This window comes from Pangasianodon hypophthalmus, chromosome 9 (genome assembly GCF_027358585.1).
Source record: "Pangasianodon hypophthalmus isolate fPanHyp1 chromosome 9, fPanHyp1.pri, whole genome shotgun sequence".
NCBI lineage: Eukaryota > Metazoa > Chordata > Actinopteri > Siluriformes > Pangasiidae > Pangasianodon > Pangasianodon hypophthalmus.
Window position 1 is genome coordinate 15838385 of NC_069718.1, and position 20068 is coordinate 15858452.

Below are 20068 nucleotides of genomic sequence, written 5' to 3' on the forward strand. Positions count from 1 at the left end.
AATTTTATATACTGAATATATATATTTTATATATATATAAGTACTTTATATACTTATATACTAAATATTTAACAGATAATTAATAATAATTAAAAGATTGACAAAAAAAATTAAAACACAGGACTACTTACACTTTTACTATCATCAAGAAATGCAGATTCTATGACAGGGTGGACATGTGATAAATTTATTAATCCTACTAGCTAATGTGTGGGCTGATGAGCTAGTTAAGTGCATTAAAACAGGCTAAGGAAAATGAAGGAGTATATCATTATTATCCTTTACTATGAGTTATGAGATTTGCTGTTCTGTCTTCATATTACACATAAAAGATATTCTAGTCTGGCTAATGTCTTTATTTTCTCTCTGTATGTTTAACAGTCAGGGTGACTGTGTATAGTAAGCAGGAGTTATATGGTGGGTGTGTAACGGCTGAGCAAAAATCTTTTCTTGCTCAGTTCCATCAGCGTCTCCACATATCTGCGTGTTCCTGATTCAGAAAAGATCTGGCTTGCATGCACACTTATGAATCCACCTAATAAAAATCTTTCCACTGACAGCAGATCGCACCTCGGCTGAGGTGTGTGTTGTAGCGGGCCGTAAGATTCAGAATATGTAGGAATGCTGTAGTTACAGCATTGAGGGGCATCACAACACCATGAAGCTCATTCAATTTAAACATAGCTTCATATCAAAATGAAAACTTTGGTTCTGTGAATGTCAGTAATGAAGTAGGATTTTCTCTTTTTCTGATTGGTAAACCTACTTATCTGCTAGGCAACTAAAAAACTAATAGCCATAAAATCTGCTTGCCCCAGGCTCCTAGGGTACTAATTTGTCTTCCTCTGAATGAATAAGCAAATTGGAATACCATCAACCCTGCACAATCCTCAATTGTTTTTTCTGGGAAACAGATGTCGCATCATCTGTATTTTCATATTGGAACTTAAATAGCTCTTATATTTTATATTGCACTAACAGTCTGTCGCTTGTTCAGTCCTAGCTGAGATCTTCCCTTAGTGTTTATTATTGCTGTTTGTAACGCTGTGACATGTCCTCTGTACCTGCAGTCGACCACCATGGTTTGACCTCCCACCTCCTCCATACCTTCCTGATGGTGATGCTGCGTGTGAAACAGAGCCACCTGTTTATGAAGCATCCACACAAGCTAGTCAGACTCCTGCAGTCAGATCTGAGCGAGCACAAGTACACAGCATCAATCCCACAGTCAGATGTGACGCAGCACAGCCTCGAACCCTCAGTTCAGCTTCCAGCTCCACAGAGGAGTCTCAGCAGCTATAGCTGTCCAGTGAGAGGACACAGAGACACTTGTATATAGGACACAGAGACATGTATGGGACTCACTGTGTGGAAAGATTAAAGTCGGAAGAGTGCCACAGCGCTTCATTTGGAGTATCGCTAAAGGACACTGACAGAAATTGGTCTTACTACTCAGAGTGGTTTCCTGAGTGGAAAGTGCCATCTTCTGGTACAAATGTGACATTACGGCTCATAACTTTGCTACGGTGAAAAGACACTGTACAGAGAAATCTACTTCACACCTCTGAGACTTGAGACTCAGAGACTGGTCTCTAATACAAGACTGATTTAGACATTGCATTAAAGATGCAGGCACCAAATGAATAGCACTCAAGTACTACAGGACTAAAAACTGTTCTGAGCTGTTCTTTGTCACTAGTTATTTCTTTCGGTGTTTCCTTTTCATCCAGAGCTTTATAATATTCTGATAAATCACTATGCAGTGTGAATTGTTGAACTTGTTTAAACAAAAAAAAAAACATGATACAAGTGATATGGTGTGTAAAGAATCAAAGTCCTACCCCATTCTCATCATTAAGGCACTTACTAATGTACCCCGTTGAAACACTTCTGGTCATCGTGTTCCCTTCAATGATTTCTCAAATTAAAGTCACAATAAACTCTAAATAGACAACCTTAAGCTGCGTTCACGCTATAATACACTTTTCTCCACAGTAAAAGTGCTGGATGGTGTTCTGACAAATTGTCCTACCTGTTGAAATGTCCACGGGTTTTGCACGCCCATTAATTCATGCTTCTTCAAGTAGATTTCTCCTGGAGGAATTTTCTGTGAAAGTTACAGTAATAAAGTAGACGAAATAGCTCAAAATACATGTAACCATGACGACAGTGATACTGCTTGTGGTGTTCTCTGTATTTTTCCTGCATTTTGCAGCGATTCTACTGGCCAGTATGAGTGATGTATTATTCCAAATCAGCACTAGTTAGTGTCATGGTTCAATAACCATAAATATCTCTTGATAAAACCTAAAAACACAATGAACTTAATCTTGCTTAAATGGTTACGCCACCAATTCTGCCTTCTGATTGCACCAGCTTAAGTAGTTAGCTTATCTATCTCGATTTATTTAACAGCAATGATTAGGTTGTTCTCTTAATATTCATTCTAACTAGAAGGCTTTGTGTTCTGTGTTGAAATCGCCCTTATATTCGCTCACTAAAAAAAACTAATTTCTCAGCATTCTGTGTCCTCCATGTTGTTTGTCTCACTTGCTCCCTGACCTGTGACCTGATTGGTGGAGAGTTTTTAAGAAAAGAAATATCCTGACATCACTAGTGTAGTGTGAAAGCAGCCAGAATGCTGTGCTGTATGTGGCCTTGTTTCTGCAGAGTACAATCATAATCTCTTACCTTATAATGGTATAATATTGTTACAGTATTTCTCGTGAAATGTGCTGTAGTTCTCCCAGATCTGTCTGCAATGAATCGATACTTTATTTTCCAGGCCAGCATGCCTGCTGTTACATTAACCCTGGTTCATATGAGCTGCATTAACCCTCTGCATGCTGTGAGTAGGAGATATTTGGTGCATGCTGTAATTAATCTAAATATACTAAATGCCTCAGTGCCTTACAGATAGAAGTCTTTGGATGTCTAGAAAATTTAGCCTTTAATTACACCTAATTGTAGTACACTTCAATTATGAAGCCCCATGATTCCTTTCTTTGTATGTGACAATCAGTGTATTTGGTTCAGCATGATCGAAAATGTGGCTGGTTTTAATACATTTGCATTGATTCTACAATCACATTAATATAGATGATCAAAAATGAGTTTATTAAACATTATCTGTTTAAAGGAGCTGTAAATGAGAGTAGTGTTAATTTATATACTGCCTACTGAGGTGTGATATCTGTTCACTGTGTAGTGCATTATAGAAAAATATGTTCAACACTGACTAGATTTCAGTACATTACTTTAGGTTTGGGATTCAGATGTGAAGCTCTGAAATGAACTGCCGTTTCTAAATGTCACATCAAAGACGATTATATATTCATTGTATATCTATTTCAAGGTATATAACAGCTGCGTGTGAAGGATAAAGACTTGTTTAATGCTGTTTAATTTTTTTTTTCTTTCAGACTTGAAGGTTTTAAAGATGCTTATCTGGGAGAGGTGTGTGTATTTAAAAATATAAACATTGTAAATAATATGGTAAACTGGAAAAATTGTGTACATGAAAAGTATTGCTTATGTCTTTTTGTGGACACCTAGCCATGAAACAGCAGAGCTCCACTGAGGAGATCAGCTTGTGGTGTTTGTTAGAAATGTAAAGATTGACCAAAGCAGAATTTATATTATGTGGAATCATGTTTCAAAATGAAAAAAAAATATATATAGATCATGTTATCATTGTACATTTTTGCTAGTAAAAGCAATGGATGCTTGTAGAAATAATTCAACATCATGTCTTTTTTTTCTCTTTCAGATTTAATAGGTTCATAAATAACTATTACTACATTCACCAAATAATATATTACCTCACACTTCATCCAGATAAAAAAGGTACAATTAAAACTTTTCACAGCATTAAAATATCAGGGTATCTTACATCATCATCTTAATAATATGTAGCTCTGCTTTCTTCCTAGTTTTAACAAGATTTAAAAACTGGTGTCCTGTTTATTACAGACTTCATTATAAAGAATTACATCAGTACATATCACTGGTGCCTAGTTGCCTTTTTGTGCCTCGTCCATGATGGGAACAGGAATGCTTCTCTGTGGCGAGAACACACAGTGTGTAAACATTTCACTGCAGTTAGTACACTGCTGTGCAGTTCAGTAACGCTCATGCAGCATGTCAGTAAGTGCTTGTGTACAGCAATGATTAGTACAAAATACTGTGGCACTTCACAGGTCAGATTGTGGCTCCAAGGGAAGAGCAAAAATAGCTGCATGAGGGAGGAGGGAGGAGTTCAGATTACAGCTCGTGGGCCACTGGCTGCTCAGGGGAATAAATATCCCTGCATTAGACAGAGACAGAGCTTTACTGATGGCGGGACATTGTGCATTAGCACTGCGCTCACATCACATGTCTGTTTGTCTTTCCCTGTCTCCTTCCTTCTTTATTTACATATTTCCTTCATTTGTTTTTCTTTTCTGTCTTTCTGTTCATTCTGTCCTCCTTTCTTTCATTCCTCCTCATCCAGCCAGGTTCTCAGTTTCAAATCCCCAGCCTTGGAATAATATTGAAATCCAAAGTAAACAGTTTGATTTATTAATAGTACAAAAATTATTAAACTATTACTGTTTTTTAGCAATATTTTTGTTCACTTTTAAAGCAATGATGTTTAAATTTCAAAGCTGCTTCTATCAGTAAGAAACGTTCTGAATGTCCCACTTATCATATGCCACAGTGTTAATAACAGTTCACGTTGAAGTGCAGGCCGAGTGACGTGGAAGAAGGACGTGAGCTCAAGCATGTGAGTCTTCAGCATATGCTCCATCAGTCTTCCTCACTCTCCAGTTTTACAGCAGCTAGGTGATTTTTTTTGGTTGTAAGATTTGCTATTTGTAATTTCTAGCACACAGGAATCTAAAGCTGGAGATGAGGATGGGCTTCCCAGTGCCAGCCCCTGTTTCACTGGTACTGACCGTCCCTCTTTATGTTTTTAAACCAGTGCACAAGCTTGTATGACTGCAGGCAATCCTCCTGCTGTGCAGTGAGCTCAGCTTAATCTTCATCCTGTTCTCCTCCTCACCCTCAGCCTTCAGTGCAGCTCTGGGCTCTCAGTCTCAGGTGAGGAACTGGGTGCTGGTTGCCCAGATCCCTACTCGCGAGTGGGCAGGGGGAGAGGGATCACCTCGGGGGCGGCCCCTTATAGTGACCCCTGTGTAAGAGCAGAGCAGGCAACGCCAGACACTTCCTGAAGTGCTCGAGTTCAGCCTGCATTCGCTCCCTGTCAAGCGCCAGCCGCTGCCTCTGCGCCAACAGCTCCTGGTGGACCAAAGAGAAAGAGTCAGTGAAAAAAAAAAAAAGAGTTCAGTGTCAGTGAAAAAAACTGATGTACACTTACAATTACCCTCTCAGAATAAAAGAGTTTTCCTGAAGGGTATCTTTGTGTGTTTAGTAAGGAAGCCTTTACCTGGTACCTAATGCCTTCATCTAATATGTTTTCTTTTCAGAGGATACCACGCATCTCGCAACAAGGAAGCTTACAGTTTAGTAACTTTTTTTCCAACAATATAGGGCCGCATGATAATACGTACAATGTTAATCACATCACAATGATTCAGACAATTTAGGAACTAATCAGTTTTATATCACAGAACTGTTGAATTCTTGACTGTGATTGTGGAAAGAAGGGATAAAAAAACTTCAGGATGGTAACAGTAACTCTGCTCTGTGTCAGGCTGCATCACACCAACCCGTCCGTGATTATTTTAACAGCATGCCCCACGTTTTTTTATTTCTTACTTATTGCACTATATCACTGCCATTTTAAATCAATGGAAGACAGAAATATCGTACAATATAAAAATATATATACTGTCACCGGGAGAACTGTATTTGGAAAAAAAAAGCTGCTTAGTCGCATTACTTGAGCGTTAATCTTTTAAATACTAAATATCAGCTGTAAATAAATCAACATGCCACAGCAGCCTGCATGCAAATAGAAGGTTATAAGTTTGATTTAATGCACCTGAGTTAGTTTGGTAACTTTGCTAACATAATTGACTAGAGTATTAGTGTGACTTAAATACAGTAATTGATGAAGCCAAATTTTGTAATCACAATTAAAACATGCTTAATTATGCGCAGAAGTACATACAAATACACAGGATGTTTCAGATGGAGGCACATTATTAGCTGCGCAAGTTTGAAAAAAAAAAAGCTTCAGTTATTTTCACTGTGTATTTAGTGCACTGCTTGAGTGAAACGTATGATTCCACACACAAAAGCAAGCCTAACTTCAGGAGCTCTGGCCTTACATGTTAACACAGACACAGATCATATGACAGCTTTAAGGCTAACTTACCCCCATACTGACAGAGAGCTGATCAGCTGTCACACTCAGGTGATAGTGCTGGGCCTCCATTCTCCTACACTCACTTTGCAGAACCTCACTCTCTATATCCCTCTCTGTGAAAACACACACACACGTCAGTATACTGGTGCAAAAGAAGTCAAAGCATGAGCAAAACTGGAACACCACAATATCATCTGCTGGCCTGAGAGTAGAACTCACCATCTACATACTCCTGATATGCTTCCACTATGGCCTCAATACCCTTCCATTTGGGACTGCACTCCTCTTCCTCATCATCATCCTCCTCTTCTTCCTCAGTGGAGTCTTCTTCAGCAGATTGCTCATCGCTCAGCCTTGACTCATGGTGGGCTGCCCTGTGGCATGAGTGGCCATTGGTGTGAGAGTAAGGTAGTCGGTTCAGTGCCCCCTGGTGCTCTGGAGGGTTGTAACGCACAGCGTTATTGAGCTTGTGGTTTGGCTCAGGGGCTCCTGGGACACCTCCTGGTGAAAGAACAAGTAATGCTGGTAAGATCCTTATGCCTAATGTTACAACTCTAACATGGGGAAAATGATGATACTGTTGGTAGATCAGTCCTGTCATTGAGGCTAACAGGGAACATGCTTAACCATAGTTACTAATAAGATCTCAAAATCTACTTCTATTAGGTTTTATTCATGAAGCATCACTTAACACCTTGGCTCCTGCTCACTGCACACACAGGCAAAAAAAATTTAATATGCACAACCCCAGTTTTAGTGTCTGATGTTTGCATTTTTGTTTTGAATAAGTTTGAAAAAAAAAACAGGCAATGGCAGGCCCGTTGTCATGCGATTTTTTTTTTTTTTTTTTTGCGGAAACTACAGCTGAATTGTTATTGCCATTAGATAACAGCGAGTTAATTTTTTTGCGTATGGCTTCACTAAATAATTAGCAGCTGCTCTGTTGTCCTTCTTACAGAATCAAGTTATTGTTATTGTTTTCTAAGAGTTGTTTCTAGATGAACTTAGCATGACACAAAATGAACCACTTTCATCCCACACAACAGCAGTGAGCATCATTTTGCCCACTCACCTTTGGGTTTGTGCTGGGATTTGTGTGTAGACTGCAGTACAGACTGGTGGAAGTGTTGAGCAAACTCCTCAGCACTGAGGCTCTCCCAGGGTCGGGACCTGCTGTGGTCACTCAGTCCGTTGAGCCCATGAGGCCGCTCCTTTAGCTGTATGAGTGGAGGTCTGGAGCTGTTTTGCAGGCTTGGTACTCTGCTGATTGGCTGGGCTTCTCCTAAACGAGACTGATCCTGCAAGGGGGCGAGTGGAGGGGGCTCTTTAGGGCGTAATACGTCATTGGGCTTTGAAGGTCTGTGAAGGTCGGGCTGGCTGGCACTGTGAAGGTGTCTGGTAGGTCCAGGAGGAGTGGGGCTACGGGAATTTGGGTGGGATTCTCCGTTTATTTGGCAGGGTGTGGAGTGTGCCCTAGGATCTGAGATGGATAAATATAACACAGTTAGAAAAGATAGTCAGATACAGTGTCTTGCTTCCTTAAACTTTTCCACATTTAGTAAGCATTGCAACCTGGATTGTGATTAGATGTCACGAATATACTCAAAATAAGCCATAATACTGAAGTGGGGAGATACCAATATATTATTGACAAATTAAATGCAATGATTGTATATGAACCAGTCACATAATTAGTCGAATGAAGTACCTGTTTGCAATTTACATATCATGTGACCTCAATATAAATAATGTCAGTATAATATATAACCACAATAAATCTGTATAAACACCTGTACCCTGGAAGCTGATTCTACTGAGTATTGAGCCATTGAATACTTATGCAACTCTCAAATGTCTGCTTTTCGGTTTAATTAATCTTTGTGTCTCAGTAAAAAAGTATATATTTTGCACATATTGTGTAAATCAAACAGTACTTTCAGTTCCAGGTTGTAATATTACAAAAATTCAAAGGGGGGTGTAGAAGGGTGAGTACTTATCAAGGCACTGTAGTTTACACAGGAAAAAAATTGACTGGATTGACTGTGTGTAATTGTTACCAGAGGCAGTAGTGGGAGGGCTGGAGCAGGGTGTGTATGTAGCATATCGGAGTGTGTCAAGAGTGACAGTTTTCTTTTTGATGGCATCAAGCAGATTCACTACTTTCTCGTTCTCTGTAGTGGTGAAACACAAACAAAATGTTTTTTAAAATCAAACAAACTTCTACAAACAAAAGCAAATCTAAATATATTTAGAATATTGAATACATAATGTTGGGTGTCAGTATCCTTCATACATTAAGATGCATACAAACAAACATAAGACATAAAAATACTGATAACATTAAGGATATAGATGTTTGTGTGTGTGTGTGTGTGTGTGTGTGTGTGTGTGTGTGTGTGTGTGTGTGTGTGTGTGTGTGGGCATACACACCTATCCTTTGCTCTTGGCTGACATGGTTGAGGTTGAACATGTTGAGGAAATGTTTTTTGTTCTCTAGTTCAGGTGCCCTGTCCATCTCCTCGGGCGTGTATCGGGTAGACAGGGTGGGCGTGGGTGTGGATGGAGTCTGACGTTTACTCTGAGCAGGTACTGGAGACGGGCTGCGCTCCTTCATCATCCTTCTCCTCTTCTTCCTCTTTCTCTCCAACAGCTCGTCCCGCTGGGACAATGTGGTCAGTCCAAACACAGCCAAGAAGTCCAGTTTCTGCACAGAGAGAGAGGGAGAGAGGGAGAGAGAAAGAAAGAGGGCGAGAGAGGGTGAGAGAGAGAGGGCGGGAGTAGTCAGATAAATAACAATACAAGAGCAGGAGAAGAGGAGGGAGAAGTATGTGTGGGGATAAAAGAGGGAGAGGTACCTCTTTAGACTGGTCCAGTTTGAGAGGAGGTTGTTCAGTCACTCTCCTCAGATGAGCTCTTACTTCTTCTTCATCACTCTCATCATAAGAGTCATCCATCTCATAGTAATAACCTGAAGCACAGACCATAGAGTGAGATATACAGGAGAATGAAAATGCAAATGAGAGCATTTCAGTGCTTTATTATTTAATTCATTCCACTGAACTTTTGTGTTCTGTTTGCCATTGCAAACACTTTATTCCACATTGTTACTCTCGGGTCAAAATGAAGAAATCTCTGTAATCACTGCCATAAAAGAAATTCTTTTTAAAAAATGTATATTTACAAAGCCCATACAGTCAGCTCTAGAACTGTTGGCACCATTCATCCACATTAAAAAAATATTAGTGAAGCCGTGCAATTTTAATAATAAATAACGCATGCAATAAGTGATTTTTTTTTTACCTTAACCATATAAGGATATTGTATAGTTTTAACCAAATATTTTTCTAAACATAAAGCATTTTCATAAAGATGTTTCACAAGAGACTTATTGCAGAATTATCAGCACCCCAACTAATAATATTTACTAAGGACTGAAAGTAATTTGGAAAGAATTAATGTTTTATTATTTAGAATTATAATTTTTTGCCTTTATTTAAACAGTTTTTAGGAATATCAATTGTACTTACAGAACATGTTAAAATATTTCTTTTATTCTTATAAGAATGATTTTTGCATCTTTGATATTTACATGAAGGATGCTTCATAAAAATCTCAAATATACATATATATTATTATTATTATTATATAATTCTGGAGTTAACTGTAATATTTGATACTTGAAAAGTTGTTCTCAGGATTGGTCCAGTTTTAGTGACCCAAAACAAGTACAAGGATGAGATAGTTCTTGGATTTTGTACCCTTTTCTCTGGCTTCCCTGCGTCTCTTCTCCTCCAGGTCGAGTTTGCTCAGGAGAGTTCTGTGTTGCTGCAGTGTGTGATCATACACCACTGTTGGTTCTCGCCTGGGACACTGAGGGAAGCTTCTGATGGGGGACCCTGCTCTTTTAGTGCCCCTGAGCTCTCCAAAGGGAGCAGACAGGGGAAAAGAGAGCTTCTGCTTGTTCAGAATGCTCTGGCTTGACTTCTCCTGCTCTGTAAGAAAGGTGCTGGGCTCGAGGAGGCCAGGTGTCCTTGGAGGAAGGCCCCTGTCTGAGCACTCAGGTTTAGTCAATCCTGGAGGTGGACGACTTGGGGGGAAGGGAGGGTCATACGCTCTTCGTGTGTGTGAGGGAGAGTTTATGAGGGACACAGGATTCCAGAGAGTGGTGGGAGGGTTAGGAGGGGTGGGTTTGGGGGAGATAAGAGGAGGTGGCGCTCCCAGGTGGTGAGGTAGCTCTCTGGTATTCAAGTCCTGGTGGTGTGATTTAGGCCTGTGTGTAAGTGAAACCATGCAGAGTTAGTCAAAATGGACACAAGATGGCGCCATTCTACAACATGTTTCTACAGGAAGCATGGCAGTCTGGCCTCTCCTTCAAGGAATATTATCTCCTCTAGTTTTCTTGTTTTGCCTCAGGGTACTTCAAGATCATGGCACTTCAAGAGGATAAGAGCCCAAAGAAGATCAGTATGGTTTAGATGGAAGATATAGGATTAAAAAGCAACAATCCCTAAAACATTATTTCAGAGCTAGCTGAACATGTAGGGAATTTTGTCTGTAATCCAGACATTTTTTTAGAAAAGAAAAGGTAATACATGCCATGCATCAAGAACCGTTCAGTATGTAAATAAAGGTAAAGATAAGGTATGGATTTTTCTATAGCTCATTTAACAACAGACGCCACAAAGCAGCTTTACAGAAATACAGATGTAGATTTTTATTTAGACCCCTAATGAGTTAGACAGAGGCAACAGTGGCAATGAAAAACTCCCTGAGACAATTTTGAGGAAGACAATATTGAGGAAGAAACATGGAGAGGAAGCAGGCTCAAAATAGAAACCATCCTCTTCTGGGGGACACTGGATAGTGGGATTATAAATCACTACATTCTTACAACTGTATACTATAAAATCATGCATTACTTGGTGTGTTGAAAGGCTGGATGAGTATATTCTGTCTTGGGATGAGAACATGTCTTCATGATTACAGAAGCAGTTCTTAGGTACAAGTCTACAGTATCCAGATAAGATTATCCACGAAAACAAGGGTAGGTCTTGGACATAAAGTGCTCATGGAGAGGACAAATCTCTAGTGTATCCATCCAATTGTGTGGGTGTGTGGTGTGATTTTGTCTTAACTCTTCTAGCCCTTCAGTTCCTGAACTGAAAGGCATGAAGAAGTACACTCCTGGGAAAAAAAAAAAAAAATGGGCCAAGCGCAAAATGGCAGAATATTAATGGTCTTAACAACAAATCACTGGTCAGGAAATTAGCAAGAATTAAACAAATATATAAAGGAAGTTAGTATGGAATAGCTTTTCACTTAGATTTCTTTGAATGTTTAAGCCTTGTGGCCCTTGATGGGCTGCATCAGGTGGCAGATAACCAATTAAAAAAAAAAAAAAAAAACATCCCAGAAGATATTTTTGGAAAATTCTGTACACCCAGACATGTGTTAGTTTAAATTTTACATCAAACATTTTAATCATTAGCATGATTTTACCTTTGCATACAAGAAGACTATGTAAGTGAATTTCCCTGTTTCTAGCTTTTCCCCCAAACAGTTCAAATGAGCCAACAGTCCAAACAATAAATGAGCAAATGGTGGTACAGGAGCTCTCAGGAGTGCATTTGTTGAATTCTTGCTAATTTTCTGACCCATGATTTGTTGTTAAGACTATTAAAAACTTAATATTTGCCATTTTGGGCTTGGCCCATCTTTTTTTTTTTTTTTTGCCCAGGAGTGTAAGATTAGTTTTACTGAGTCTTAATTCTTAAGCAGTTTTTACACTTCCAAACCCAGAGCCAGACAGACACTTGTCTTTACCTCCGATTTAAAATGTAACCACATAGAGCCATCCATAATCAGAAAGGTGACCACGTCAAAAGCTTTGTACTGCAATTCTCTCACCTCTGTGTCTCTGTCTGTGGTTCGTGTGTCTCCGGTTCTGTGCTGTGTTGTGAACACTCAGACGCCAGGCCCTGCCTGTCTACTGTGTCCACTCTCAGCCTTCTCTGGCGTGCCAGCCATCTCTCCTCCTCTGCCTGGCGCTGGAGCAGCACAGCACCCGGACCTAACCGCTCACCAGGGGTGGGCACCAGGCTGGGCATTGGGAGTGGAGCTGAGCCACCCGGAGAGGAATACAAGCCAGGCTGCAGAGGCTTTGGGGCCAGGAGTGTGGCCTCTTTGGTTTTCTCTGGGGGGATGAGGGGAACACAAAGAGTAATATTGCTTATTTCAGCATGTTTTAACTTTTTACAACTTTAATCTTACTAAAGGAATACTCCAGCATTTTATCAACCTAATCTCTTCTTATTGCAATACAACATACAGTATGCACGATTGACATATTTGTCTTTACTGAGAAGAGAACAAACACTGCTTCCTCTAAACTCACTTAAAATGGCTGTCTAATGGCAGTTGTTGAATTTGGTCCATGTGTTTTTGCAGAACGCATTGAAGAATTCTTCAAAGTTATTTGTAAATGAAGCTCTAAATCTGTAAATGCCCCTGTAAGCAGAATGAAAGTAACTAGAATTACTTTTTAATGTTTTCTTAAAATCACTAAATAAAAGCATCATTCTATGTCTGCTTCAGGCCAAGACTGCGACTTGTTTGTATTTAATTCATGTAACACCGTTGCATATTTTATTAACAACTGTTCTGAGACTTCCATTACATGGGAGATTTGTGTCAAAAGTTTTTTTTTTTTCCAGTACACAGAAATATGTTGAAATTATTATCCATGGTAATCACACCCATGTGTGTGATTAGAGATTACGTTGGAAATGCTGGAGTATTAATTTAAGGGAATGTGAAAGAGTGTAGGCGTGCACCTGCATACCTGCTCGGTTTGGTGTAAGCTTGGCTCTGTCTTCTATATGCTGCCTGTGAGAGAGTGTGTGAGAGTGTGTGTGTAGCTCCTGGCTCAGGACGTGCTTCTCCATGGCCCGGACCGCCTGAACTTCCCTCTCTTTTGCCCTCTCTTTCTGTCGCTCCAGCTCTCTCTCTCTTTCCTCCTCCCTTTCCCTTTCTCGCACACGCTCTCGCTCTCGCTCCCGCTCCCGTTCTCGCTCTCTCTCTCTCTCTCTCTCTGCCTCGTGAGCTCTCTCCTTCTCTCGCTCCCGCTCTCTCTCGCGCTGGCGAAGCTTGTCCTCCATCTGCAGCCTGTCAGAGATTCACACACAGACACACACATATACACACACACATACAAAGGGTGTGAGATGCAACACTCTCCACAGGAACATAAAGAACACACTCAGAGGGAGGCAACAGGAACACAAGAAGTGTTGATGCTGTTTACTACTGAGCATGAGGAGGAAAAGTTGAACAGATTACAGGCCGCATGGGGTGTGTATGTGTGCAGGGGAGTGAACATGCATGTATGTGTGTGTGTCTGTGTGTGTGTGTGTTTGTAGGAGTCACGGCACATATGTGTTACAGAGAGAAAATGGTGACATATACAAACAGAACTGTACCATTTCTATCAAGGCCAATTTATTTCAGCCAATTTTAAGTTTATTTATGATAAATTTCCAAAGAAATGCACGGCTCAAAACTATTTTGATGAACTGACATGTAAAATGGAGCCAGAGCATCTTGGAAGCATTATAAATTGGGTAAATATCTGAGTGTGTGTGTGCGTTTGTGCGTGTGTGTTTGTGTGTACCTCTCGCTCTGCAGGGCTGTCAGAGACTGATGACTGAGCTCTGCAGGGTAGCGCACCCCTGGCAGGTGGAGGTGAGCAGTGCTGGGATGCAGGGAGGGCACGGCTCCCCCCGCTGGCAGCTGGTAGTAGGGCGAGCGCAGGGCAGATAAACAGAGGGACTCATCCATTCTGCCCAGCGGCGGGGGGAAAGAGGGGAACAGAACAGCTCATTAGTGGCTCCTGCTGCTGCATCACTATCTCTGTCTTCTCACTTCATTAACCCCAGCTCTCTGCCTCCCCTTTACTCACACACACACACTCACACACACACTCACAGTGAGGTCAACATTGAAGGCAATTTCAGCCACCGATTTTAACCTCCCCTGAGAAGAATTCTGTGAGCGTGTGTGCTTTGTGTGGCTGAGTTTATAAAATGTGGGGCATTTGAAAAGAAACAGACATATGGAAACATTTAGCATAAATTATTAACGGCAAAAAATCCCAACAAAATCCCTGCTTTATACTAGTCAGAGTTGTAGTGGTTCCAGAGCCTATCCCGGGAACACTGTCCCTAAGGAGGGAATACACCCTCGATGGGACGCCAGTCCAGCATAGGACACCATGCACACACACATTCACACCTAGGGGAAATTTCCCATAGCCAGTCCACCTACTGACATGTTTTTGGACAATGGTAGGAAACCAGATAACCCGGAAGAAACCCACATTGGATAAAATACTTCCTGAAGATGAATGAATGAGTGTTGCACTGCTAATGTTAATGCTAATAAAACATCTTCAGAGCAGCTATACACTAAAACAGACAAATAGTTAAATGTCGTAAGAGCATGTATGTCTTATCATGCATTCAGCTGTTGATAGACAATTACAGATTTGTGAAATATGTTCTTGGCATAACAGTTCAGCTCTTAAGCCAGCAGAAGCATAGGCTGGACCTTAAAAAAGGTTCACTGGCTCCTTGCACCCGCACTGGCACCATGCTGGTGGAAAACAGAAAAAAAAAAAAACACACACACACACACACACACACACACACACCTGTATGATGATAGGGAAGGGTAGGCCAGATATCCCGAGCGAAAGAACCCAGGGTCCAGCCCTAATGGGAGGGAAGATAATCTCAAGTCCTCAGCAGAACCATAAGGGCGGAACCCACTGCGCAGGTATTCCTCTGGCACCGCCCCCAAAGGCACTGCACCAACTGGTACAGCCCCCGACTGCAGAACATGATTCATCTGACGTGATAAACTGAGAGAGAGAGAGAGAGAGAGAAAGAGAGAGACAATAGCTTATAAACCCAAAATAATAATATAATGTCATATGATAATCATCTGTTAATATGTCAATTTATGCTAATAATAAGCTGCCATGTTACAGGTGCTACGTCTATACATGTGTGTGGCTCTTACTTAAGGGCTTGTAGACGAGGATCCTGCATTACTGCACTGGGGCTCAGGCCAAAAGGATAAGGCGCCCCCATGAGGTGAGGTGGAAGAGAGGAGACACTCTTCTCTTGAGTCGGAGGAGGAGGAGGGTCAGAGGGCAGCCGCTCGCGAGCAGACCCTCTCAATGCAGCCTCAGCCTGGGAACACAAAAAATGTGATTTTGTTTTTATTTTTCACTTTTGAGTCTTTCTAATCTGTTCTTAATTAAATCAAACTTTGATTTTGTCCAGTTTGTTTTGGACTCCTAAAATAGGAGATAATAAGTGTTCACCCAAACATGGCTGTAAAAGCCATACTTACAGCCGTTTGTATCTCTTTCTGTACCCTTAGCTATTGTAAGGCAGCAACAAAGTAAGGCAGAAGAAAAATGCAGAACAATCAGCAGAAGAATGCAAATCAACATATATTTTGCATGAAGTTTTTAGCATGTAAATGTGATTCAAAGCAGATTTCTAATGACTACAGCACTCCTTTTCTGGCTTGGGACAAGCCCACACCACCACGACAAGTGCAAGAGGATGGAAATGTGTAGGTTTTGTTTGAACCTAAACCTAAAGGCACAAATATACCTCACGCAGTGGCCATCTTGCGTATGTGCAGTTAACAGCAAGTATGAATCACATAAAAAGTGTATATAAATATATAAAATGTGTGTGTGCACATGTGTGATTTTTAGAATGATAATTGTTACTGTTGTATAAATACAATTTCAAATGTGTACGTTTTGTTTGAACCTAAACCTAAAAGGGTGTGTGTGTGTGTGTGTGTGGCCAGAACTACAGTTTTTTTTTTTTTTTTTTAAGAAATCCTTCTTTATTGCTGGCAGCAAAGCCAACAGAGCAGCTCCTTTCCTCCACCTCCTCTGGGCAACAGCACAGAAGCTCTTTGTGTGTGTAGAGAAAGGCTGGTTTGATCGGGGGAAGTGGGCATTGTCTGAACTGCTCCCCCAGTGACTGTACGGCCAAACAGGCTCACAGAAGCACTGAGAGATCAAGCCTGAACAAACAAACCCATCAAACCCATTAACACACACACACACACGCCTGCAGAGCAGTAAACCCACAGCTTGCCACATTCCCCATTATACTGCCCCTTCTTAAACCCTGTGACCTCCCTGCACCCTGACTGAACCCTGTTTAACCCTAGGCAACTGAACTACACATGAGCAGTCCCTCCAACACTCACACACACCATCTCCAGCTTACTGCCTCATGTACTGTATACCCTAAGGCTGGTTTATGCTTCCTTCCAAACAAGGCTAAGAGGAATACCCTCCTTGTCACGTCATGCTCCCTAAAATTCTGTCTTTATATGCCCTTGCTTTTTTCATGTCTTTTTTTCATGTCACATTAACTAATTTCAAAGCGTGGGTGGGAGTCCTTCACATGGTCAGAACAAATACTAATATTAATGGACAATTTGTTTAGTATAATGCTGCACTAAAGGCTAATTATTCCTGAGATATTATTTAGACAGCAGGATTTTGTTGTTATATTGTGGTGCTGACAGGAAAGTCAGTCATACTGTGCTACAAACAGTGTAGCTATTATCAATTTTCTAGTATTGAGGTGGTAAACTCATTCTCTTTTACATCAAGTAGCTTGTAAGCTATTTAATCATTCATTCCTTACTCTTCTGTTAAACTCAGGATTTCATAATTTCATTTGTTCTTGAAGCACTATCATATCCTAAACCAGGCGTTTTGCTAATATCACCAACGAAAGTGATCAAGAGACTGTTAGATAGACAATAGAAAGGAAGAATTGTTATGTTTTATCTCTATCCATCCAACTCAGTCTTTACAAAAACACATCATATCTTTACAGACATTTTTACTATGGAGTCAGACATCCATCAGGAGTGACAGACAGAGAAAAAACAAGACAGGAGAAGAAAAGGAAAGGAAAGAGGTACAGAGGAGGAAAGAGATCCTGAGGGAGAGAAAGTGTGTATTTGGAGAGCTTAGACAGTTCTCATGTACACTGAGTGAATTTCTGTACTGGCTGACACAGGAGGAGACATGATTGCTGGTGGCACCCTGACTTTTCAGTGACCTTAAACATACATGAGTGAATATATAGAGAGGAAAGACTTGTCTGTATCCAACCACAAGTCACAAGATTTCACAAGACTTTTCAATGTGTCACTGTGAGACTGCTTTTTTGCACTTTTTTCAGAAATCTTTGATTGGGTTGGGGGGCTGAGTCTCACCTGTCTCCCTTCACTCCTCCACATGCCATTGACTGTTTTTGTAGGAGCAATGGTGACCACAGGCGGCGTGCTCGATACACCATGGGCGGCAGAAGGAGCCCCAAGACCCGGCCCAGACACTAGTGGACCCCGCTTTGGCGTGCCCACCGGAGAGCTGTGATTGGTGGCTGGAGAGGAAACAGGAGATGATTCACCGCTGATAGAGGTAGGGCCTGTGGATAGAAAGAAGAACACAAGTTTGATTTTAGTCCAAGACCAGAGGACAATGCGAGGATAAAGCTGTGTGATTCATCTCATCCATCACCATTTTTCATTCAGAGAGAAGTCAAACAACATGTCAAACCTGTGAGGGACATTATCAAGTCCTACAGCTGGATAGAGTTATTCAGTACTCGCTTTACAAGTCCTGTCACAAAGTGAAATGCTCTCAGCACTCAGTGAGAAGCTGTGCAGATGACAAATCTTCCAGCAATCCAGGAAAAAGAAACAAAAAATACATGCATTGAAAACGTAGAGATAAAAAGATGGGAGGCGTGGGGAGGCAGGAGAGATATATGATTGTGTGTGTATGTGTGTGTGTGTGTGTGTGTGTGTGTGTGTGTGTGTGTGTGTATGTGTGGCAGAAAGCACAAGCAGGCTGTCAGATAAGTGTACGTGCATCATCACTTCCTGACTGCCAACCTCCTCGCTAACAAAGCCCTCTTCTCAATGACAGATCAGATGCCAGTTTACAAAGCTACAGAAACAAACAGTGATTAAAACCTCCCTGCAGTAAACGCACACGTTCACATACACAGAGCGAGAGAGAGCGAGAGAGAGAGACAGAGAGAGAGAGAGAGAGCCAAATGCAATCATATATACACAGGCTCTGCTCACTTTCTCCCACTGATCTGCTTCATTTTACTTGTAACAAAGAGAACCCGTATCAGTGTAGTGCACTGTTTGTGTTTTGTGTGTGTGTATGCGTGTTCATACATTCAGAACAATGCACAGCAAAATCACCAATGGTAAAACAAGTCCATCTAGACACAAATAAGCATGTGTACATTGTGTGTGTATGTATGCGTGTGAATGTGTGTGTGTGTGTGTATGTGAGTGAGAGAGAGAGAGAGAGAGAGAGAGAGACAAATGACTTCAGGGACACAACCATACATATAAACAAACCCAAAATGTACCCCTGTTCACAGCACCTGTCTGAGCCACCCAACAAAAGGAGCAAAGTAGGTCAACCCCTCTCTGGGCGTTGGGGTTTGCACAGAGGTGATAAGTGTGCATGTGTGTGTGTGTGTGTGTGCGCGTGTGTGTAAGCATCAGCATCTGTCTTAAATTGTGAGCCCCTGTAAACTGTGTGTATACGGTATGTGTGTGAGTGTATTACTCTAAGCCAATGCTCATCGCTTTAAAGTGGGCTACTCCCTGAGGAGGTCAGAGAAAATCTGCTTTTCTGTGGCCTTTGATTAAGCCAAAGCTGTAGTCCAAGCAGCCACTGATCCCCACACACACACACACACACACACACACACACACACACACACACACACACACAAATATGCATAAGTCAACAAAGGAGAATAACTCTAGTCAGCGGCAGTTTTCCCAAATGAGCTTAGCCATGCAGAGGCACTGCTGAAAAAATAATCCACTGAGAAACATAGATAGAGAAAGAAAAAAGAGAGAGAGAGCGAAAGTGAGAGAGACAGAGAGAGAGAGAGAGAGAGAGAGAGAAAGACAGAGAGGCAAGTCCACAGACTAAGAGACAGGCATTATATAGCTCAGTAATCACTGGAGGGCCAACAGCAATTAGTCAAGAAATCCTATTGAGTCAGATACACAGCTACTACTTCATCACACGGCTAAAAAAAGCAGGACCAGTCAATAAATTCCTGCACTTTTTCACACCCCTGTCTCTATTAATCAAAGCCAAAGGGAGAAACTAACAGATCAATGGTCAAAGCTTAAAATAATGACATACAAAAATAAAAATAAAAAAAATTACATTTCTAGGAAAGTAATCATCTACCAGTAATGTCTCAAAGGTTAAGGTTCTGTTGTGACCAGAAGGTCACCAGGTCTGCCAGAGAGCCAATGCTGGAGGCTTGAATAACCACTAAATCTACTGCTATCAAATATAACTGCTAACTACCAGGCTTGTGAGATTGCGTGCAATATACCATCGTCCTATCCTAATTTCCCCTTAACTATCACAGATTAACAACAGTCTCGCACAAGGATTTAATATCAAACAGAGTGTGGCCAGACTTACATAATGTCAAAAAAAAATCATTAGGTCATAGCATGCTAGTCGCTAGCGTTAGCATTTGGCCCATTGTTTTTTTTGGGGGGGGTTTTTTTTTTTGGACGACTCCTAATTACCTGTCAGTAAAGTCAGTAATGCTTACAAACCTGAAATCGGGACTATAAATAAACCCA

General features: G+C 41.1%; 2 protein-coding genes across 6 annotated transcripts in view; one reads left to right on the plus strand and one right to left on the minus strand.

The window, feature by feature from the left end:
* ldlrad3 (low density lipoprotein receptor class A domain containing 3) overlaps window positions 1-1858 on the plus strand; it is an 82776-nt gene extending 80918 nt beyond the window's left edge. For both annotated transcript variants that reach the window (XM_026919008.3, XM_026919007.3), the window contains exon 6: window positions 1071-1858. In XM_026919008.3, coding sequence (XP_026774809.3) covers window positions 1071-1302 — 232 coding nt within the window. In that variant the 3' untranslated portion in view covers window positions 1303-1858. The remainder of the gene's footprint in view (window positions 1-1070) is intronic.
* Window positions 1859-3719: 1861 nt separating this feature from the next.
* The window catches only part of LOC113529649 (genetic suppressor element 1), a 47708-nt gene continuing 31359 nt past the window's right edge, over window positions 3720-20068 (minus strand). For 3 of the 4 annotated variants that reach the window (XM_026919001.3, XM_026919002.3, XM_026919006.3), the window contains exons 3-16: window positions 17639-17850; window positions 15392-15564; window positions 15021-15230; window positions 13983-14150; window positions 13155-13477; window positions 12221-12506; window positions 10072-10583; window positions 9169-9281; window positions 8744-9017; window positions 8371-8484; window positions 7386-7793; window positions 6533-6814; window positions 6323-6426; window positions 3720-5280 (exon numbers count right to left, since the gene is read on the minus strand). In XM_026919001.3, coding sequence (XP_026774802.3) covers window positions 5143-5280; window positions 6323-6426; window positions 6533-6814; window positions 7386-7793; window positions 8371-8484; window positions 8744-9017; window positions 9169-9281; window positions 10072-10583; window positions 12221-12506; window positions 13155-13477; window positions 13983-14150; window positions 15021-15230; window positions 15392-15564; window positions 17639-17850 — 3317 coding nt within the window. In that variant the 3' untranslated portion in view covers window positions 3720-5142. The remainder of the gene's footprint in view (window positions 5281-6322; window positions 6427-6532; window positions 6815-7385; window positions 7794-8370; window positions 8485-8743; window positions 9018-9168; window positions 9282-10071; window positions 10584-12220; window positions 12507-13154; window positions 13478-13982; window positions 14151-15020; window positions 15231-15391; window positions 15565-17638; window positions 17851-20068) is intronic. The other variant, XM_026919005.3, reaches the window with a different exon arrangement.